This window comes from Episyrphus balteatus, chromosome 3 (assembly GCF_945859705.1).
Source record: "Episyrphus balteatus chromosome 3, idEpiBalt1.1, whole genome shotgun sequence".
In the NCBI taxonomy this organism is placed as follows: Eukaryota; Metazoa; Arthropoda; class Insecta; order Diptera; family Syrphidae; genus Episyrphus; species Episyrphus balteatus.
The window spans coordinates 41,536,440-41,560,098 of NC_079136.1; the positions used below are offsets into that span (position 1 = coordinate 41,536,440).

At 31.4% G+C, this 23,659-nt stretch overlaps 2 protein-coding genes across 5 annotated transcripts; both read right to left on the reverse strand.

Annotated features, from left to right (window-relative positions):
* Window positions 1-1,662: 1,662 nt before the first annotated feature.
* Window positions 1,663-2,628, reverse strand: LOC129915537 (protein CutA homolog). The gene is made up of 2 exons (XM_055995125.1): window positions 2,443-2,628; window positions 1,663-2,218 (listed from the first exon to the last, which is right to left on the reverse strand). The coding sequence occupies exon 2, from the start codon at window positions 2,211-2,213 to the stop codon at window positions 1,743-1,745; it is 471 nt and encodes a 156-aa protein (XP_055851100.1). The 5' UTR covers window positions 2,214-2,218; window positions 2,443-2,628; the 3' UTR covers window positions 1,663-1,742.
* A 2,917-nt stretch (window positions 2,629-5,545) lies between these two features.
* LOC129915522 (aminopeptidase N-like) lies at window positions 5,546-23,435 on the reverse strand. 4 transcript variants are annotated; one of them, XM_055995100.1, is made up of 6 exons: window positions 23,426-23,435; window positions 12,536-12,984; window positions 12,306-12,461; window positions 6,587-7,997; window positions 6,010-6,530; window positions 5,546-5,946 (listed from the first exon to the last, which is right to left on the reverse strand). In XM_055995100.1, the coding sequence occupies exons 2-6, from the start codon at window positions 12,976-12,978 to the stop codon at window positions 5,709-5,711; spliced, it is 2,769 nt and encodes a 922-aa protein (XP_055851075.1). In that variant the 5' UTR covers window positions 12,979-12,984; window positions 23,426-23,435; the 3' UTR covers window positions 5,546-5,708. The 4 variants fall into 4 exon arrangements, with proteins under 4 accessions (XP_055851075.1, XP_055851074.1, XP_055851073.1 ...); XM_055995099.1 differs by lacking the exon at window positions 23,426-23,435 and adding an exon at window positions 16,930-17,172; XM_055995098.1 differs by lacking the exon at window positions 23,426-23,435 and adding an exon at window positions 16,551-16,580.
* Between the last annotated feature and the right edge of the window lie 224 nt (window positions 23,436-23,659).

A 23,659-nucleotide genomic window follows, 5' to 3' on the forward strand; every position in this document is an offset into this window, starting at 1 on the left:
TGGCTGAGGAAGTTTGTTGTAGTAACTTCAATGTAGTGAAGGATTTTTCTATCTAGACTCTTCTATAAACACAGATAATGAAACCAACGCTGAAGTTAAGGAAGAATTACTCTTGCCAATTGCTGCTTCTTTGTTCGAAGTAGAAAGTTAATTAACAAAATTTTTAATTCTTCTAAAGTAAAAGAAAATATATGGGCTTTGTTTAGAATGTTTAATTCTTCGTGATATTTGGATACATCTTATTAAAGGTGAGCGGAGATACAACAACAAAAATGTCATGGGGATCAGTACAGCAAAAAAAAATCTTATAAATGTTGGTGCCTAAACTTACATTAATCTTTCTCAGAACATATTAAAACTTGTTCAGCTCTAAGTTAATAACCAGGGATAGGATCTTGTGCACCTAAAAACTTAAAAAAAGGCAAAATAAAACTCCCAAAAAGGCATAAAAAGGCATTTATTGAGAAAAGAATGGAATATAAAAATTAATTGCAGTAATTTTGAACAATCATGAGTTTTTTTTTTTAATTTTCAGTTAACAAGCGCCTGCGATTGTCCCTTAAAGCCTGGTACTCTGCTCGCGCTAAATTTTAGCCAAGATAAAATTTCCATACAAGTTATCGATAATTTGTATGGGACTCATTTTAGCTCGGCTAAAATTTTTCGATAATTTGTATGGGAGCTAAAATTTAGCGCGAGCAGCGTACCAGGCTTAAGAGTGCTCTAAAGGAGCTAAAATATCTCTCTACATATGTAGAGACGACTGGACCCCAATTAAATAACTCGACATCGCCCACTTCAACATTTGCCGAGTGCTCTGGTATCGAACTACGGCATAAGTTTGTTACCGTTTTGACTATTGCTTTCTCTATTTAATTAGAAGAAAATGATAAAGACATAAAGCGTCAATACGTTAACGTACGTATGCCGTAGTTCGACCCCTGGATTTGTGTTCCAATGTATTACGCAATTTATTTGTTCAACTCTTTCGAGTCCCTTATTTGCCAAAAAAAAATTGATCTGTATTTCTCAAAAACATCTTTTGCAACTGCCCCTTTCGCAGCTCCCAAATCTCTCTGGATTATGTCCAAAATCTGGAGAACTTCTTCAATGGAGTATTGTAAATTGAGTAAGTTAGCTTTTGAACTCTGATACGTGTCGGTTGTCGGCCGCGCAATAGAACGTAGAAGACAATAAATGGTAGCAATAGCAGACAAACAAGTTGCATAGGTAGATCTTTTCATTCGAATTTTGTTTGTGTGGGGTAATTAGTGAATTTTTAATATAGAACAGATATATTGAGTAAGTAATATACTGAGTAAGTTAGCTTTTTGTTTGTATATTTGAGTGTTTTGTGTGTAGGCATTACCTTTAAGACGCTAAAAAGATAAAAAAAACATAGGAAAAGACTAAAAAGGCAATAACAAGAGAAAAGGCAAAAAAAAGGCAATAACGAAAGAAAAGGCAAAATAAAATACATATAGGTATTTGGTACGAGGGGGACGTGAAACGTGTTTGTGTTTAATCTATAATGTCGTACGATTAAGCAAGAAAAAAAGGCAAATTCCACAACATCTTATCCCTGTTAATAAAGCTTAACTTCGAGCTGTTTCTAGTCTTACTAGTCCTGAAATAATTTCTTAGTAAAAACTTGAAAGTGAATTATTTTAAACAAGAAATATTTTATTGAGACTTAAAATATTGTTTACCGAGATTTTTTTGCATTAATCTGTATCGTTTATTCATGCATCTTTAATTGTATTTTTAATCCAATCCATGTATGGAGGATTGCCATCCTGAATAGGCAAACTAATTACTTCAGCTACACTATAGGGATGATTTTCACGTACAAATTTGGTCAGTTCCTTGACACGACTAGTTCTTGTCTTAACCATCAGCAAGCATTCGTTATCTTCTTGAACCTTATCTTCCCACACATAAATTGAAGTGATTTTTGGGATGATATTGACACAAGCCGCCAATCTAGCTTCAACAACTGAGCGGGCAAGTTTCTTAGCGGTGACTTCATCGGGTGTTGTAATGTATGCAACCGAACTTGATCCTTCAATATATTCTAATTGATCAGTTGATGTAGACATGGTATTGCTTTTTTGTACTGCACAAGTGGACGATGCCGATGAAACACTGCCGAGTGCTAAGCGAAGTAAACAAATATATGAAGTTCCTAGTAATGGTCGAAGTGCAATCTTCATATCACCTATAGGTGCGGTTGATTATCAGTTTCAATTAATAATAAATAAAAATAGAATGATTTCATACAAAAAAATGAAAACAAAATTATCTTAAAGGGGGCAAGGCCATAAGATTATGAGTGAAATATTTTCCTAGCTTGTTTGTATGCAACCATGTTCTTATATTGTGCATTAATTTAAATCAAAAAGTATGAAACATAAAACTAATTAAATGGATAATTCAACTTACAAATTATGTTTGTAGTTAAAAACGATATCGTTTTTAAAATAGTTTCCAAAATCAAAAGCCCAAAGTTGATAAGAAGAAAACCGGCACAAGATTTTTCCTCAGTTCTATTTCTGTCAAAACAAAAATCAGCCGGCAAAATCCAGCGATGTGCAAAAAGTGCATTTTGTGTTGTACACTTGTTGCCAATCTACTACAATTTTTCATGGTTGAAATTAAAGGGACGGATTAAAAGACCACTAGGCGCTAGGCCTAGAAATCACATTCTGTGAGTGGATAATCGTTTTCATCATCAAAATGTTTATATTTGTATAGTAGAGTTCATAGCCTGTTTTCACTAGAACCCAAATGACAAAATTTCGCTAGTTAGATCAGTTCAAATTTAAAATTAATAAAATTTCCTATCAACTAACACAACAGCTTAAATTGAAATCTCACAAGTTCTACTTTTTATACAGCTTGTATTGAGCTTGCTTCAGAATTTAAATGCTTATAGAAGTTCGGACTTGTTTAACAATTTCTAATAAGTTGTTAAAATACTATTAAAGAAGCTTAAACGAAGAAAGCTTGTTTTTTCGGATAAGTCTGTTTAATGAATTTATAGAAGCTCTACAGAAATTACGAAGTTTTGTTTTATTTAAGAGCTATACAAGCTCTTCCGAAGGTATCTGTCAAATCTCAAAGCTTCGGTAAACCTTCGTTTAAGATCATTATGGATAATATTGTGCCCTTAATTATGAAAGTGGACTAAGTCACTCCTAAAAATGGCCTCAAATCTAGCCTTAAAATAATTATTATTTCAGGTGTAAAGTTTATTTGAAAGCGAAATTGCAGTAAATAAAATTCTTTATTGCTCCTCTAGTGATTTCATAAAAGAAATATAATTAAATCGTTATAAGAAAATTATTATGTAAGTTTTTCTTTAAACAAAAGTGACTTAGTCCACTTTCATAATCAAGGGCACAATTAACGTTCTCCATTTTCCATGCCCAACAACCCATAGTACACATAAAAATTTAATATATTCCAACTGACATTGGTCGCCAAATTGTCAAAACGTGACAATTTAGCGACCAATGTCAGACCCTAATTTTTAATTGTTTGAAATAACCGACGAAAAACGCACAAAAACTGAAACACCACGCACACCACTAATTTTTATACAATTATTGTTTATTTTCCGCGAAGAAAAGCGAAGAAAATTTGTTATTTTTTAATTTATAGTTTTTTCAAATGACATTTTATAAATTAAAACAAAAACAAATTTCCTGTTTACTGCGATTGAAATATAAAAATTAAAGGCCAACCTGACAGATTGGTGCCTATTTTTGACAAACAAATTTTGACAACGTTCGGAAGATATTACCTTCCCAAGTAACAATTTAGCTTTCATAAGGGTCAATGCAAGCTATTTTTTGGCTTTCATAACAAGAAGGACAGGTGTTATGCAAATCATTTTGACGCATTTTACCGAAATTGCATGGGACTTTCCTTCACAGGTAATGCACAAGCTAATAGCTTGTGACAAACAGCTAATAGCTTGTGACAAACAGCTTAAAATGGCCTTACGGAGGTCTTCCTGCAGAGGGATTACTTGCGTAGGATGTTATAATAAGGCCTTATAGAAGTTGTTGAAGGTGTTGTAGAAAATGTTGAATTTATGCATAAAAAAAAAATTATTGAACTTTATTTAATTTTTTTATTTTCTTTTGTTTTTTTCTGTTTTGCATTTTCTACATATTATTTTATTTATTTTAATTTTTTCCTATTTTGTTTCTTTTCCTTTTTTGGAAATTCCACTGCTTTTTCTGTTGTTCTGAAATGATGAGAGTATTATTTTAATTAAAAAAGAACACATTTTTTTTATTTTCATCACATGGCCCGGCCAGGAATCGATCCCACGTACCTCTGCATACCAAGCCAGCACCTTACCAATAGACCATGGTCGAATATTATAGATGAGTGGAAAATTGGGAGCTAATTAAAACCTCACATTGAAATGCAATGTTTTTTTCTAATGAATTACAAACATTGCATATCTGCAGGATAAAAACTTTGCATACTTACAGGTGAAAACATTGCATTCTTACAAGAACCTCTTGGAACAGGTCTTATAGAGGCCTTCTGTCACTTGAAAATACAAGGCTTTTTTAGAACGGTTCAAACAGGTCTTATAAAGGTCTTCTTTAACTGATATTTACAAGGCTTCTTCTTAACACTTCTAGATAGCCTTAAGGAGACCTCCTTTCTTTCCAAAATGGATGACTTGCGTAAGTAAGTTTTAAACTAAACGTATACAAACTATAGTTTGTCGAATCGAACAAAATGGACCTTATGCAAGTAAAATTGTTACTTGGGTTATAATGTGTACTGTGCAAAAACCTTACTAAAGTTTAAAAAAAATGCTGAAATGTAGCTTTTGTAATATCTTAACCGATGCTGAAATGTTAGTTAGGTGGTTATACTGTAGCCAGGATAGCCCAACTTTTGTTTTCGTTATCCTACGCTTAGTTTAAAAGTTATAGAAGCATTATTTTTTATTCACCTCACAAAAAAAAAAAAAAAAAAATAGTACGTAGTACGTATACACAACAGTGACCTTTTTATTTTATGATTTAGAAGAAGTACATCCACTGGTGTGGGCATTGCGAATCAAATGTTATTTATTTGACTTAGAATTATTCTTACTTGATTGAATGTAGTCCATATAACATATAACATGCCTGTTAAAAAGCTTAAGTTGATATGTTTCATTTCATTTAAAAACCACAAAATACAAATATTTTTTCAAGCGTAAATATCATTGATTTTTTGGTTTGCCATATGAGCAGAGCACCTAGAAAAATTACATGCTTAAGCCTGGTACGCTGCTCGCGCTAAATTTTAGCCAAGATAAAATTCCCATACAAGTTATCGATAATTTGTATGGGACTCATTTAAGCTCGGCTAAAATTTTTCGATAATTTGTATGGGAGCTAAAATTTAGCGCGAGCAGCGTACCAGGCTTTAATAAAATCCATCCAAACATTTTTCAAAAGTTACAACAAATATGAAATGGTGTGTGAGGTGATTTCATTTTGGTCATGATTATAAAAACATCAATTAATTTTAATTTTGAAAAATAAATATGGTTTTATTGATTAATCCGGTTTATGTGAATCTATCCTAGCTGTGATGCTTAAAAAAATTTAAGTACAAATTGTTTCTTAAGTTGTTTTTTTTTTATATAAAAAATATAAACTACTCTTAATTTAATTCCATCTGCCTTTTTAGACTTTCTTTGAATAAGTCTTTAGCTTTTCTGAGAGATTTCGGAAATTTTTCGACCTCCATTGTGCATTGATCTCAATTAATTCCAAAGATCGGCCGACTGATTGTGAAGCCTTGGTAAATAAAGCTTTGTTTGTATCAGCAAACTCTTTCATTGTACGGAATTCACCATCTGTGCTCATTTGTCCAGCTAATGGGCCAAACAATCGTCCCAGTCTATTTGTCTCGGGATTGTAACTAAAATTATAAAATATTTAGATATTCAATGCACAAAGGGCTTTTAAGTTTAAGACTACTTACTAGTTATAAATCATTTGAATGTTTTTAATAAAGAAATCCCTGGCTAAAGGAAAACCAACTTCACCTCTTGCCACTGATCCAAAAGCCACATATGAATCTTGTTTTTTAATGTCAGAATCTTCATGGAACGACATGTCAAGATATTTCTCCAAAATCTTCTGTTCTCTGGAACATCCCAAAGCAGATAGAATAGTTTGCTTTTCAGAAGCAACATTCGAGTTTCTATATCTTTGCCAAAGGAATTGCCACTCATCTTCTTTACCATTACGGATTGATGTACAATAAACGACCGAACGAAGATCTAATGGAACTGGATTGTTCTTATCCGGATTCTCCGAACTCTGCCATTTGGTGAAGTAAGCTTGAGCACGTGGAATACAATCACTAACTTCAAATTTGCAAGCCCATGCAGCAATCATAACTTTGTGTTTGATGGCATCCAAACGGTCTGAAGAGACATTTGTGGTGTTTAAACCATTCAAATGTTCGTAAATTGGTTCCAGGATTTTTTGCATATATTTCTGAAAGTAATTTATGTAAATTAACCGAAATTTATTTTCGGAATTTCGAAACTTACCTTGAAAAATTCGTATTCTGGACTTTGACGCAAGATTTTGTTGACTCCGCTTAAATTGTCAATTGCTGATTTCCATGGAATGTAATCACGTTCTTGAGCCAAATATTCAACCAATCTCATAGCGATCTCGTAGTCTTGATCTCCTGCCCAAGCCAAGTCTAAAGCATCATCGATAAGCTGAGCTCGGTTCATGGCATGGATTTTTTCAAAATCAGGGCTCATTAGGGTTTCAATAAGCATTTCCCAATTTTTAGTATCATACTTGACCCTATAAAGCCCGGAAAGTTGAATATTGAAAATTACCCAATCATCTGGTCCCGGCATGTTTTCAATAACCTTTGGAACCGATTTCTTATTCTCACACTCCAACCATTGTTTGGGAGTCTTTGTTTCAAAATCCAACTCCGATTTTGACGTATAACTAAGGGGAACCCACCAGCAGCTTTCATAACTGCTACGAGAGGTTTGAGAGTCCAAGAGATACCGTACTTGTGATACTGAAGCTGTTCCATTTGTATAATCTCTCGTAACCGTAATAACCGGATAACCAGTTTGAAGAGTCCAAGAATCCATAATTTGTTTAATACTATAGTCTTCGGGTATGGTTCTAGTTTTGTGAGCACTCTCTGTCAAAGCTGCCCAAAGATTGTCTTGTTCGGCATTTCCATAAGAATGTTCTTTCAAATAATTAGTTATTCCTTTTCGGAAAGTTTCATCACCCATAAACAAATGCATCATCCGGATAACACAAGATCCTTTCTCATAAGAAATCGAGTCAAAAATCTGATAAATTTCACTTGCATCTCCAATGGTTGTCGAAACTGGATGACTGCTCTTCAGAGCGTCAATTTTGAAAATATGCAAAGTATTATCGACAGATTCTTCCGTCAATGAAGACCATTCTGGATGTAAATGTTCAACTCCCAAACTGGCTACATAAGTTGCAAATCCCTCATTTAACCATAAATCAGTCCACCATTTCATTGTGACCAAATTTCCAAACCACTGGTGAGCAAGTTCGTGAGAAATCACCGACGCTATACGATGTTTACTGCTAGCTGATGAAACATTTCTCTCATACAATAAAGCTGTTTCACGATATGTTACTAATCCCCAATTTTCCATGGCACCCGAAGAGAAATCAGGAATAGCAATCTCGTCAACTTTTGGCAATGGGAATTTTATATCGAAAATATCTTCGTAATACTCAAGTACTCGTGGTCCGACTTCGGCAGCGTAGCTTACTTGGGAAATGGCATCACTGCGAGACCATGTTCTGAAAAGAACATCGTTCTTCAGTTTGACCATGGATTCCTTGTATTTGAAATCATTTACCGAATAGGCTACCAAATAAGTTGACATTGGAATTGATTCTTGGAATTTACTCCATATCCAACCAGGTTGATTTTCCCTATAAAAAATATAAACAAATAATATAGAATGCTTTGTTGAGTAAAAATGTAGAAGATTTCTATTATTTTGGCTGTATCGTAGACACAGAACTTTTCTGTTAAGAGTGAGACTTACGGCCCTACGAATAGCAGAATTCCATTCACGTGAAAGTCTAAAATAAGAAGCGTTTAAATGGGGGGTTCAAATTAAATTTAAGAAAATTTTTTTTTTCTTTAGAGTTTCTAAAACAGACGGAAACAACGCTTTGGTCTCTAAAGTTATACGTTTTTCAAAGCCAGTTTGACGTGATAAAGGAAGAAAATCTTTCTATCCACGTGATGCGAATAGCAGAATAAGGCTGTTAGATATAAAAAGTTGAGGAACATTTTAAGAAAAATGATATTACACAGAAAAATAAAAATATTAATATGTAAATATAATTTTGATTTTTTAGGGCAGATTAATAAAAAACAGCGACAAAGTCTCAGCAAGAAAGGTTGGTTGAAATTAAGAAGACTTTTGAGCATAACAAGGATTTTTATTTATTGAATTTATCACGCTGACACATGTGTCAAATGAATGCGATTGTATACTTTATTTTTGTTGTTCAGAAGTGGATGTGGATACCTTTAAAGAAATGTTAGTTAATATCGTTTCGGAACTTGCTCCGAACTGATACCCCGATAATGCTGATTTTATTTATCTAATAACGTGAGTGACGTGATCCGAGTGAATCGTATATCAGAATATGGCTGTTAGTTTAGGAGACGTGAAATAACTGCTTACGAAATAAGGCCCATTGGAATTGCGGCTTTATTTTCATGAAAAAAACCGAAATAACGCCCGACGGGCCTTATTTCAATTGCAATATACAAATCAACCCTCAATGGAGATAGAAATAAGACAGATTTTTGAAAAAAGAGAAATCTTTATAAATATTTATGATAACTTAGAAACAAAAAGTATGGGGTTACGCATGCTGTTTCCTGAAACTCTCCACAGATAATAAATTATATGGAGAGAAATGATATATAAAACTGAAATTGACCAAAAAAGAGCTTTTCCAAAAGCTTTAAAATATTCAGTACATACACACAAAATCATCTCGCTCATCTTCTTCCTTAAAAAAACCTCTTCTTTCCTATGAGAGTGAGTGAGAAAAAAATGTCCAATTGAAAAAGAGCTTTTTCAGCTTTATTTTTGAAAGCTCCTTGTCTGGTAAGGCTTGTCTGGTAAGAAAAAAAAAATGATTCATATTTTTCTGAGCAGACAAGATATATGTATGATTATATTATCTGTGCTCCTGCTTTAGGAAGTGCAAAGAATTAACTCCACTGGGAAATAATTTCACTTTTTTCTTGTGAAGTTTATTCGCACTGAATGTAAGGACCAGTGCTACTTATTTTGGGAACGAAATGTACTTTTGGGTAATGTTATTAGCCGAAGAAAGTGGGGAAGTAATTTCTCTGATTAACTTTCACAATCTTTTTTTAAATATGGCATAAATCATTTTTTATGAGATGTCTGTGGCACTTTTCTTTACAGATGTCTGTAAGAAAGAATTAAAATCACGGCTCTTGACAAAGTCTAGTCAAATTTCAAAATAAATCTTGTGTGGGCCCTATTTTGCTTTGAATAGTTTATTTACTTAACCCTTTCGAACCCAAGCTATGAAAATCGATATTAAAAAATGTTTTTTTCAGTATTATCGTGTCAAAAACATCACAACTAAGAAATATGAATAGCATAAAGTTATTTTCCAAAATAATAAATAGCAAAACTAATGTGTTATGCCCGTCGTACACCTAGCGCTTGCGCTCAACGCATTCAAAGCAAATTTTAAACCTTAAATTCTAATTGATGGTGCTTTCAATTATATTCAAACAACGAGTTTTAGAAAGCTGGAGATCGCCGCTAAACGAATTAATTAAAAATTATACGTATAGTGGCGTCGTTTTTTTATATATTAATTTGTTAAATTCGCGTTAAATGTAGTAAGTAACATGCACTGCCTATGACCACCAAAAAAAGTTGGAGAACTGAGAAAATAACTTTTTATGAAACTATAATGTATGCTACTTCTTCTAAGCCAAAAAACAAAACACTTTCTGCATTAACATTTTTTATATCTTTTTTTTTAAATTATGACCATATATAAAAAAAAAACATTTTTTGCAAAAAAAAAAAAAATGGAAATTTCGGTCCCTTTTTTGATAAAAAAAAATTGAAGGTATGATTTTTTAGTAACTTTTTGTACTAATCCAGTAACTAGGCATTATTATCTTTCAATTAAGCCATCGAAACCTTAAAAATTATTTAATTTAATATTTTTTACGAATTTTTAAAAATATTTTACATGAGAGTAACGCTGGGTCCGAAAGGGTTAAACAGATATAATATTCTTGCAGCATTCATTTAAGTAACATCTTAACATTCTGTCAGCACGGGAGTGAATATGGTTGGACAAAATTTTAAAATTAAATAAGGTGTTCGCAAAACATAATAATACAATATATTTTTTAAAAATTAAAAATACAACAGGTATTCGAATTCTTCGGAAAATTCTACCTCACTTTCATATGCATATTCCCTATAAAATATTGAAACCGAAAAAAGTTATAAAGAACAAACCAAATTCGCACCCCTGTGCCTTTCGCGAAGGTTAAGTACCACTTGCAATTTCTTTAAACACGATAAGGGGCCATCGAATACCAAAATGGTGAATGATGAAATATTAGTCCTGGCTCCATTTGAACTACTGTGACAACGTTGGTTAAAAAATAGACAATAAGAATTTGTTATTGGTCAGTGAAAGCATTGCATATTTCGACCTTTTCTGACAAGCCAACATCTTAGAAATTTGGTACGTTTGTCTTAAATCTTTGTTTGAAATAATAAAACCATAATTATTTTACAGAAAAAAAAGTTACACATACACCACAGTGAACTACAAATCATTTGCTACCTGTACGACTTGAAGGCTACAACTAAGGGTGATTTTAATTGAAAGATAACACCGTTTCAATAAACTGCAACATTTAAAGGGGAATAATAATATTATATTCAACATACTAATCAGCTAGTTAATTTATTTCTAGTTTAAAACATATGCATACATGTTAAAGATTGCTTTTAATAAGGTGGCTAAGAGAATGGAGCCAATTGTGCATTCTCTGATTAAAGTATGAAATTTACATGGTTCGTAAGGTTCAATATACATAATATCATTATGATATGTATATGTATATTGGCCATTTTGGATTCTATCCAGAAGGGTAGAGCAAGAGTTTTTCAGTGTTTTACATGTTATTCATATTATGCATGATTTTGAGGTATTTTTTAGCACTCGATCTACTATCAATTATCATGTACATACATAGTAATTGGCCTCTTTTATGAACCAATATACTTTAACTGCTTTGGGTTGAAGGGTATTTTTTTTTTTTGTAAGAAAGAATACTTTTAAAATGCACCACATGGAAAATAAATACTTTTTTTAAATTGATAAAAATGCTAAACATATTAATACATACTATGAGAACCAAAAAGAGAAACAATATTTACAATGGAATACATATATATTTATCTCTCATGGGAAACTTAAAGAGCTTGTATTTCTTTTTTATTTAATTTTCATACAAATTAAAAGTTATGTAGGCGTACCGCGATGGACTATGATGCCAGATGTCTGGGTTCGATACAACTGTTCATACAAGAAAAGAGCTATAATTCTGGTCAAAAAAATTAAACTTTTTCTGTCATACTTTTCTGAAGGTTTCAACTGATTCTGGAGGTTGTAAACTTCAATCAGAAGTCAGAATATTCTAGGGATATACAAAATTTTCTATGAATTCGGGTCTATTACTAAGGGCCAACGAGTTACTGGCTGAACAGAATGGAAATTCGCTTGTGGCAAAGAAAAACGCCGTGGTACAAGATGTCAAATAAAATCGCTCAAAATGTAGAAAAGATGAACAGAATTATGTGGCGCACTAAAATGTCAATTGCCTTGAAAAAAAAATAATATTAACTGAGCAACCACATTAGAAACGTCAAAAGTCATTGCGCTTGTAGCTTGAAGTAAAAGTCGACTCGACTTGTACCACAGCGAATTTCCTTGCCACAGCCACAGCTACGTATTCTGGCACCAATATACTAATTTCATACTTTTTAACTTTGACAGCGACACAAGACACAAGCCACAGACACACATTCTGGTCTACCAGTTAAGCTTGTTTTTTTTAAACGAAAAGCTTTTTTGCAAGATTTTAGGTTTATATTAATTAATATTATGTTTGCAGTTACAAAATTTTAAAAATTTACTTACATTTCCATAGTTTCTTTCAGTGGCATGTTACTAATAGCAGAGTATTTCTTCTCATGGCCTAACATAATTGTAAAGTTAGCCTTCATTTCCGGTTCATCGAAGCATGGAAAAGCCAAACGAGCAGAGGTTGGTTCGAATTGTGTAATTGATAACCACCTAAAAAACGCAAATAAAAACATAATTAACAACATACATATTTCAATAAAAAAAACTACACAAATTGTACATACCTTTTTTCTTTTGTGGCTTTGTCAATATAACTACTCCTATAGTATCCATGAAGGTTTTTATTCAAAATAGCATTGAATGGCATCACTATCAAGTATTTGCTTTTGGTTAAGGGCTCACACAAGTGCATTATGTAGTATTCCTGTTTGCTATTCACTTCGACGTCTTTGATGCAGTTCATCTTTTCGCCATCTTTTGAGATGACTATCTTGGTCTGATCGATGGTAAGATTGCTAGCGTGCAAGGTTATGTTATTGGTATCCTCGAGTACATTGAATGTTATTGCAGAAGTTCCTTCGAATCGCAAATCTTCTGGATTCTCAAGATGAGTGATGATCTCAAGTGTATAATGTTCCGGTCGAATGGATTCAGGCAATTTGTAATGATTGTAAGATGATCCTAGCACTGCTTGAATTAAGCAGGCTAAAACTAGAATCATAGCCATTTTTTTCTGTCAAGATAAAAATAGTAAAAATAAAACAATCAATTCACGGTCTGATAAGTATTTGATTAAATAAAAAAAGACCTTAAATCTTGTTGACATTTAAATTGAAATAAAATTTTTGTAAGTACAATGCTAAGTTCAAAAGTTTTATGTCTATTTTTAATTGGTATGCACGGCTTGTAACTTACTATGAACAATGGCTTTGAATAGATGATAAGTGTTTATGTTTTGCTAAGAAGTATTTTGCATTCAAGACACGCTCTGAGGTCTCATTGCAAACTATGGTATAATATTATATTGGGAATACAATACATATCAGAGCCATTGACTTTAATTAGAATTTGTCAGTTCGTTGTCCCAAAGTTGGAAAATTACTAAAAGGTCATTAAAGCAGCTGATACTTCTTGGGGTTTGTTGAACGTTCTTTATATCTACATGCTACATTACCTTTTAGGATATGTTCAATAAAAAAAACTATAATGGCATCTTTTGACCTTTTTAGCGATTTGTTGAACATTGCACATATGTTTGTGGTGATAGATTATAGTTTAATGTATGAATTTTCTTTAACTTTGGTACAGTTGGATTTTTGTTACTCTGCTGATGTCGATTCTGTAGAGGAAAATCTGGAAGTTCTGACCGATAAAGTGTATTGATACCAAGTTATTTGATCTAATGCACTTTTGAGCATCTTTGATTCAAAATAATTGATCGAGCTTGCAGTTTTCAATACAACATGTACAAAAATTAGAAAGAATACACCTTTTGAAAGTCGAAATTCACCACTTACCGGACTACTTGTACTCAAAATAGTACTTAACAAATCAATCTATATTTTGGACGAAACTGACAAAATTTGAAACACTTTTGTCCAAAAACTTAGAGTATAAAATTAAATGATCCAGGCAAACGTGCGTTAAAACTTAGTACGTTCGCTAGACTATTATCGTAAGTAACTTTACAAAGAAACAGAGCTACTGGATTTGACACAAGGTCTGATGTATAAATTTGCTGTAATAGTGAAAGCCACCCCGCACACTACAGTTTTCTATCGGCCGACAGTTTAATCAGAATGAAAATCTATGAATTTTTTCATATTTCCATAATTTCAGAATTCCATAAAAATCACCTGTACCAAATTTGAAGAAAATCCGTCCACCCGTTTAGGCTGTGGAAATGTGTACAAATGTTATGTTGGTTTTGATTGAAAACTCAAATTTTTTTTTTGACACGAAATCAATACCTACTTGCCCTATTGAAAGTAAAAAATCATTTAACTAGCGTGCAAAGATTAACTGTATAAATTAAAGAAAAACAAAATATTTGTAACGTAAGTTCCACAGCTAATTAAATTCGAGGAAATACCAAGTTATAGTAAACTAATATTTTTTTATTACTACAAAACTTTTTACGGATTTGAAGGCTAAAAAAAAGCTAATTTTAGACAGAAAAACTTTCAATTTTTTTAAATTCACAGTTTTTAGTTCAATAAAAACAAATGCATTCCGTAAAATGATTATTTTCCCTACCAATTCATTGATAAGGCTAACAATGTACCTAATTGAGTTATTAAGATTAAATTTATTTGCGTGCGAAAAAAACCAAAATGCAGTTTTAGTCATCTGACACGTGTGCTTTCTCTACAGTAGATGAAATGCAATTATACATTTACAAAGGTTGGGTATCCTTAAACATGGAGAAAGCTGCTTTTCTTTTAAAGGACCTCAGTAGCCCCACACAAAATAGTCTTGCCTGTGCTTTGGATAGTGTTTCTCAAATTAAAATAGGCATAGGCTGTGTTCCTTTGGGCTCAGCAAAGTACTTTTTAGTACTTCTGAATCCATTCAAAGACATTTTTGCTATAGAAGAAATGGAGTTGAATACAACCAGAAGTACTTAGCAGTAGATACTTTAAGCCAAAGGAACACAGATATTCTTGATTCTTTATTTGTATGACAACACAAAAAACAGTACCAAATTCAATTAGAGTATATACATGATAATTAATTTTTTTTCATTATTAAATCTATCAATTTATAAATTTAATGCATGGCTGGCGTTTCCCTTATACTAAATTAAACTTAAACTTTTTTATCAATTTAGTTATACTAGTAGTTAAGATTTGTGTTCTTCTAAATATGAGTAAAATAATTGTTTATTTTACTCATATTCCAACTGAATTGATTATTTTACTACTAATTACATTTAATGATGTTTATATTGATTTTGTTTGGGGTGTCTGGATTAATTTGTCAACAAAAATAAAAAAAGGAAAACAGTAAAAACATGAATTTAAATCAAAAAACGATCAAAGATTTTAAATGAATGCAATTATTAATTCAAAGAGTTGTTTTCATTTAAAACTTGACCTTCTTTGGCACTTCATTTATTTTTGTTGTGATAATTATAATTTTTTTCTAAATAATTTCTTTTTTTTGTGTTTAAATGAATCATTAGCATTCAAATTAGTTTAAGTTTCCTTTATCCAACTTCTAAATTAAGTTTTGATTTGAACCCAAACAAATTAGAAATGCCAAAAATTTATTTAGTGCTATTATTCGAATTAATATGCAAACATAATCAAAGAGTTCAATAACCGTAACCATTTTGCTTAATTATCATAATCAAATCATTTTGGACTTACAAATTTTAGTTGACATACAATCTACTGATATAACAAATCTGTCCCTATCGTCAAATCGGTCAAGACCCTTTTTTAATTCAAGGGCTCTTATTGACCGCAAAACTGCCAAAATTCGTATGGCATGTCGTTAACATGATAAAGTTAATTTTAAATCATAAATTAAGTTAGGTCTACTATTATAAAATAATAACATGCGTTTTGTGGTCAAAATCATTGAAATTGTAATTATTCCTTAATATTTTTCATAAAACTTTAACATACTTTTACTTTTTTTTTTATAACGGATGAAAGTACGGAAAGTTATTTACTTGCTTCAAATTTTTATCTTTTTACTTCACTTTGAGAACTTCACATTTAAATTTGAATTCTTCTATTCCATTTGCATTAAATGCTGCAATCTGAGAGTTTTCAATACCACACATTTTTTTTCGATTTAATTTAACTTCGCACAAAATCCCTTAAATTATATTGATTGCATGCAATCAGTTACAATAGAATTTAATTCCATTTAAGTGGAAGGTGATTATTTAGGAAAAACAACAAAACTGCAGATAAATCAAGATTTGATTTTAGAATCACAAATCTTTCAGCTTTAAAACTCAAATAAGCCCTCTGTTTAAAGTTAATCAAAATTAAATAACTTAAATAAGAGGAAAGAAATTTCCTATAACATTAAAGCTTTAACAACTGCTAATACTTGGAAAAAATAATTGTACACTGTGGTGTATACGTAACAAAATAATCTGTTTTTGATTTAGCTAATTTATTGATTCTTTGAATCATTTATTAAATATATTTAATTAAAGTTAAAACTATAAAAAAAAATCACATCTAACAAACAAAACCAACCTTAAAAGAATGTAAATGTAACTAATATAGGGCGGGAAAAGTCTCATATAGATATAGGGGATTTTTCTTAACTATTTACAAAGTAACTGTCCATTATTTATAATAACAATCAAATCTAAACAATAATTGAGCTTTTATCAACAAACTTTAAGATTTGAAGACCGTACACAACTGTTAATGACATTCAAAAATTGAAAAAAAAAAAGTTCTCTAACAACAAATAATAAATTAATCAGTAGACAATTCGCGAATTAATTATTAAATTATACTCCCCCTCTATACATTGAAAAAACCTTGTAAACTTGATAATGATTTACACTCAAATATACTTGACCAGCCTTAGAATACAAATGACACAGATATTTTTTTTTTTTTTGATGAACTCAATAAATAAATCTAATAAAAAACTAGTTTTGCAAAAAAAAAAGTTCATTATTTTTTAATTGAATTTCACCAACCTTTTAATTAACACACTATGCTCCTAGAAAATTGATTTCACTTTGAATTTGAATGTTAGACGACGCGACGCCGGTGTTAAAGGTTTTTGATACAACCAACGCACAGATTTGAACTAAAACTATAGATACACTGGACACTCCGAAGATACACGCGACCAAAGAAAACGTTATTGTGCGACTGCCGGGACCGGCAGGCAAGAAATATCTAGTTCTTGAAATACAACAGCTGGGTATATTTATTAGGACCATGGTATATGGAGCTTGGAGCTAGAGTTTGTTGCTGGTGCTGGTGGTTGTTGTGATAGAAAAATGGCTATGAGAGTGCACAAAACCAAGTGCCCCCCGCCACCTGTTGTTGAATATAAAAAAGCTATACGCACAACGTATAATTTGTGACTAGTATAGTAAAAGTGTGATAGTATTGGTGTTGGCCGCAGCACTGTTTAATTCAACCCCCTCCCAATGTTGCTCAGCATGATTGTGAGTTGCTTCGATGCATATTGATTAGGAAGTGACTATATCCAAAGCGGAGACAAAGTGGTATAGCAAAAATGTTGTAAATATGTATAGTTAAAGCTTATAGAGCAAAATTAGCAGAACTGTTGATAGTATTTTGATGATGATTACTATTAACAGTGTATAAACACAGCATGGTTTTGAAATATGAGAGAGCGGCAGTGGCGAGAAGACATCCCGCCAAGGGGAATTTTATCTGACAACCGAGAGAGCATTTATCTTAGACATCACGCATATAATCTATTTAGAAAATTGTTATTGGCTCTGAACAATCTTTAACATTATTCTTGGTAAATCTTAGGGTTTTGTTGTTTTCATTTTTCTTGTTGGGTTAGGGTGTTTTACTTTAATTTAATAATGAGTTTAGTTGAGTCGATTTAATATTTATTAATGACGATTAATTATTTTAACTTGATCTATTTTGGTCAAGTATTTTTCTTATGTAGGAAATAAGGGAGTTTCAATCAAACTTTTAACGTTAAAGAAATACGAAGGAATAAAAAGAGAGATTCTTTGCGCTTTAAAGGAAAGATGGTGTTGCTTTAAATTTAAACCAAGTTCAAAACCTAAAATTGAATCGAATAATATAACTTAACGATTTAAAACTAATTTTCTATTGGATTATACATAAGGGTGTGTCAAAATGCTAAAGTATGGAATTTTCAAATGTAATTGCTTTTAAAAGTTGCATTGCTTATCAAAATTAAATCCTTCGTTTATAATTTTCATTTGAAGTAATATTTTTGGCTAGCTCAAAATATTGGAAGAAATCGAAGAAATTTGGACTTTTAGAGATTTTTGAAATATACAGGGTGTCCCAAAAGTAATGGATCAAACGAAATATGCTAATAGGCCAACTTTAGGGCTCTCAGAATTTGGTAACTTGTTCATCCCAAATCCTTACGGTTTTCGATTTAATGCAGTTTTTGTGAAATTTCGAAAAATCCCGACTTTGCATCAGTATTTTGCTTCCTCCGCTCATAATTGATTTTTGTTTTTTACAATTCTTTCACTAAAACATTGCCTAATAATAAGAAATAATTAATTAATCAAAATATTTTTTATTTCATACGCCATTTTGCTGCAAATTAATTAACAGTTCCATGTTTTATAAAAACTCAATTTCTTTCTTTTATTTCAGGGCAACACCCTGAAAAAAATTTGTATGGTGTGGCACTGATTTATTATTTTGAAAATTTGCCGAGTTATTGCAGTTTTCAAAAATGTATACAAATTTCCAAAGTTGAAATTAGAACCAAAGATATTACAATTTGAATGCAAAAAAACCGACGTTTTCAGAGCAAAATAACAAACAAAAATCGAGGCTTTTGTTAAAAAAGAAATAAACAAACAACAGTCGAGAAAATGTGTTTATTTTTCTTTGTTATTTTTCTCTGAAAAGCCCTGTTTTGTTGCTTTTAAATTGTAATATCTTCAGTTCTAACTTCAACTTTGGAAACTTTTATACATTTTTGAAAACTGCAATAACACGACAAGTTTTCAAAATAATAAACCAGTGCCACACCATACAAATTTTTTTTCAGGGTGTTGCCTTGAAATAAAAGAAAGAAATTGAGTTTTTATAAAACATGGAACTGTTAATTAATTTGCAGCAAAATGGCGTATGAAATAAAAAATATTTTGATTAATTAATTATTTCTTATTATTAGGCAATGTTTTAGTGAAAGAATTGTAAAAAACAAAAATCAATTATGAGCGGAGGAAGCAAAATACTGATGCAATCGGGATTTTTCGAAATTTCACAAAAACTGCATTAAATCGAAAACCGTAAGGATTTGGGATGAACAAGTTACCAAATTCTGAGGGCCCTAAAGTGTGCCTATCAGCATATTTCGTTTGATCCATTACTTTTGGGACACCCTGTATGTTTGGGTACAAAATCAAATATATTAAATATTTTTAGGCTTTCACCAGAAAGACTACTCCAAGAAAAAACTTTTAAGCTTAAATTTGTTGGAATTGAACACTTAGTAAAGAAGCTGCGAAAAATAAGCGAGGGAAAGAAAATCATTTTTTCATATAAAATCGTTTTTTTTTTTCTTAACATCTTCAACCGATTTGAGCGAGCCAAAAACGAAAGATACTGTAATTTTGTTTTAACATATTATGAAACCTTAGACCCTAATAAAACTTTTGACAACTGTTACATTGCACACCCTAATATACATACATTTAGATACATAGTTCCAAAATACCTAGAGCATAATGCAACAAAAACAAATATTTAAGTGCCTACTTTTATGAAGAAAATTTTTCCTAATTTAAAAGACTGATTTTGAAGATAGCTGAAGTAAAAGAAATTTATTCCAAGGAATGAATTGAATAGAAATGAAATAACTTTGCAATTTTGACGCTGTGGTTACAGTGCAATGAAATGTTGGATGCTTGAGCAGAACTAATTAGATTTTAAAGTATGGTTTGTTAAGTAGATTAAGTTTCCTTTTTGTTAAAGTGTTTTAACTACTGAACTATTTGTTTATGATTATAAATCTAATATGTTGTATACACAGGGTGTCCCACAATATATGCCACAAATGAAAATACAAGGAATACTGGCTGCATTTATGAAAAAGCGGTGATTTCTCATTCTCCGCCTGGGCCTGTTAGCAGTGTGATTTAGATTGCAATTTCATATCAAAGGGCATGTCATATGAAGATAGGGTTGCCAGATATATTTGGACGAAACTAGTAATCAAGATGCAAAATCCCCTACTTTCCCGGACAAATAAGGACAAAAAAAAAGAGTACAAAACTAGGACAAAAAAAATGCATAATTTTATAAAAAAAATAACCGAACAATCCTTTTAACTAAAAATCACATTTTTAACCCTTGTTCCCGTAGCATTTTTTTCTTATTTTTTCACAAAAAAAAAAAAACTCTGAGACAAAGTTTGGCCTTCTCGGTATAGTATTATAATAAACATTTGAGCTATAATACTACAAAAGTTGCAATGCAATTCCAGTTAAAAAATTTTTTAAAATTCCATTGAAAACCAATTGCGCAAAATTTTAAACGATTTAGTTAAATGCAAATAAAATTTTTAGTAAGTTACTAAGTAAAGAAATGGTCTTTTTGACTTAGCAACTTACTTAAAGCCATAACTACAATAACCTAAAAAGTGAGAAATTTACAAAAGTAAAAAATTTTTATTTCTTTTTAGCGCTATTTGTTTTAGGAAAAAACTAACAAAATTGTTTTTTTTTTTTACCAAAAAATAAGCTTTCTGCATCATTATTTTTAATTTTGTGGTTGGAAAAACTGTCACAAAATGAGTTTGAAAATTTTCACTTTTTGACTTTTTGCAAAAAGTGGCCGTTGTAGTTATACCTCAAGTGGCTTTAGATTTTCCTTAATCGTTTAAAATTTTGCCATATTCCATATTTTTTGAGTTTTGATTATATTGGAACAGAATACAAAACAGAATTGAGCAGATAATAAACCAAAATAAAAACGCCTCGCTTTTAATGAACTCGATTCGTTTTTTGAATAATAAGGGCTAATTTTTCAATAGTCAGATAAACCTCAGAGCTTATTCCTAGGAATAAAAGTTTTTTTTATATTGACATTTATTCTTATGATAGTCTAACTGACGATTGAAAAATTAGGGCTAAATGAATTAAGAGTAGCATACAAGTAGTGAGATACTTAAAGGCTAGAAAAGAGTACAATCCCGGACAATTGATAGAAACTATCCCGGACGTCCCCCACACAGCCAAAAAAGAGTACATGTCCGGGAAAACCCGGACGCCTGGCAACCCTATATGAAGACAACAAGTCAAACTTAAGATAGCAATAAGAATGTATACAGAGTCAGCAGATAAGGCCGTTTAACCGTTAAACGATTTGACTTTTGCACCCGAAATCTGGGGTTCGAATCCCAAGACAACCCAGTACATTTTTGTTACTTTTATTTTTTTTATTTTTGCTTACCTACATATAATTTTTAAATCATTTTTTATCTAAAGCACACAACCTGTGTGTCACTTTCTTATGTTTGGCTTGGAGGTATAGGTAATCAAAATTATGGAACAGACACCTAATACCGAATTCAAGATTCTGGGATTTTTTTAAATAACGTCTTAAACAGTGGCGTACGTTGAGTCGCCGGGGCCCCGGGGCAAGACTAAATTTTGGAGCCCCTTTGATATTTGGGGGCCCCTTAGATATAAAAAAAAGTGCGTATACGCCATACATTTTTTTGTATGGCTTATTTATTTTTAAGTTTATTTTAATGTTTTAATATGTTCGTAATGCACTTTGCTATACAAACTTACTTAAAATTTCTATAAAATTTTTTTAGCTTTGATTTGATAGTTCTTGGGGTCTCTGTTCTGAAGTAATATGTAGGTACACATTTGATTTTCCATCATCAAACATAGTTTATTTATTTTGGGGCCCCTGAAAAATTATTTTTGGGGCCTCAAAATTAAGTGCTTAGAGGCCCCTAAAATATAATATAATTTTTTTGGAGCCAAGAATTGATAGGTATTGGTGCCTCTGGTCTGAAGTAATATTTGGAATGCCACCAATAACGTAATGTTTTTATTTTCGGCTCTGATGTATTTATGTTGGGGCCCCTGAATTGATATTTAATTTTCCATTTGATTGTTTTGAACCACTGAAGTAATAGCTTTTGAGGATTCTCAAATAATATTTGTCATGCCATCAGAAATTTTGATGAATATTTTTGGGCTCCTTAGTAATAGATTTTGGGGCCTTCAAATTAATATTTGATTGCCGGGGTTCCTGAAAAATTAGTTTTTGGGACCCTTCATATAATATTTTTGGAGCCCCGAAGTCATATTTTTTGGGGCTCCTAAAGTAATATTCAGTAATCTATCAACAAATGTAATTTAATTTAAAAAAACAATTTTTTTTATTTAATTATTTTTGACGCCCTGAAGTTGTTTTTTTGCTTTTTTGGGGCCCCTAATGTATTATTTGTGGTTGCAAAGATTTTTCAAGTAATATTTTTTGGGGCCTTATTTTAAAATTATAATTTTTCTTGTTTCCAGTGGGGGCCCTGGAGTCGGTCGGGGGCCCCGGGGCGCCGCCCCCCTTGCCCCAAGGGAGTGTACGCCACTGGTCTTAAATCATAACAATCACTTGAGAACTTAAGGAAGTAGTCTTAAAAATTAACTGAGTAAAACTGAAACAAGGAAAAGTAAACATTTAAGATAAAATTTCTGCAAACCACTCGTCCGTTTTTAGTGTACTCTGTATCTACAATCGCTTCCATACAGACAATACAAATTCTGGACTCATCTGTAAACATAATTCCCCTATATTTGTCAAATTTACAACCTTATTGGTGATTAAAAAGAATTTAAATGAAGATTGACGGTGCATTTTGGTCAAATTTAGTACCATGACAAGAAGTAAAGGGTGAGATGTTCAAAGTGTCAGTACTTTGCGACAGTTAGAAGTAACCTTAAATTGATTTTTTTAGTGCGAAAAGTTAAATATTGTTAAAATTATATCACATTTTTAGTTGTGGCATCATTTATCTTGACGTCGGATATTAAAATTTGGAAATATGACCCATATTATGTTTTGTATACCTACCTAAGAAATTAATTTAATAAAAAAAAGTGAAAGTAACATAAAAATGCACTTTAGATAATTTTAAACACATAAAGTAAGCCATGAACCCTAATTCGGTGATAAAATGAGGTGGGTATGCTTGATAAGCTCTTTAAGAAATGATTAATTATGTACTTTATTAGACAATATTGTGGGTTTTCGATACCTAGCTTTATTTTGATGTACTCTCTATTACATAATGATTGGCATATCATCGCACACACCTTGCTAAAGTATTAAAACAATCAAAACTTTGATATTACTCATTAAAATTAATTTCAAACTTTTGAAAAGTAGGTGAGGGTGAGTTCGTTTTCTTAAAATTAAATCAAATATATGAAATGTTTATTATTTAGGGTAAAAAGAAACACAAACCTGACATGTCCACAAAATTCTGCTTTTCAAAATTCTGCTTTTCATAATTCTGTTTTACAAAATTCTGCAAAAAAATTATATTTTATTTTTTTTTAAAGAATTTTGTAAAATTATCTCCTCGCTGCATATATTTGATTACTTACTCACTTTGTCATTTTTTTTTATGTTCATTGTTTATTTGATAAATCAATAAATTCAAAAATATTAAGAAAAGATTTTCAATGTTAAATAATT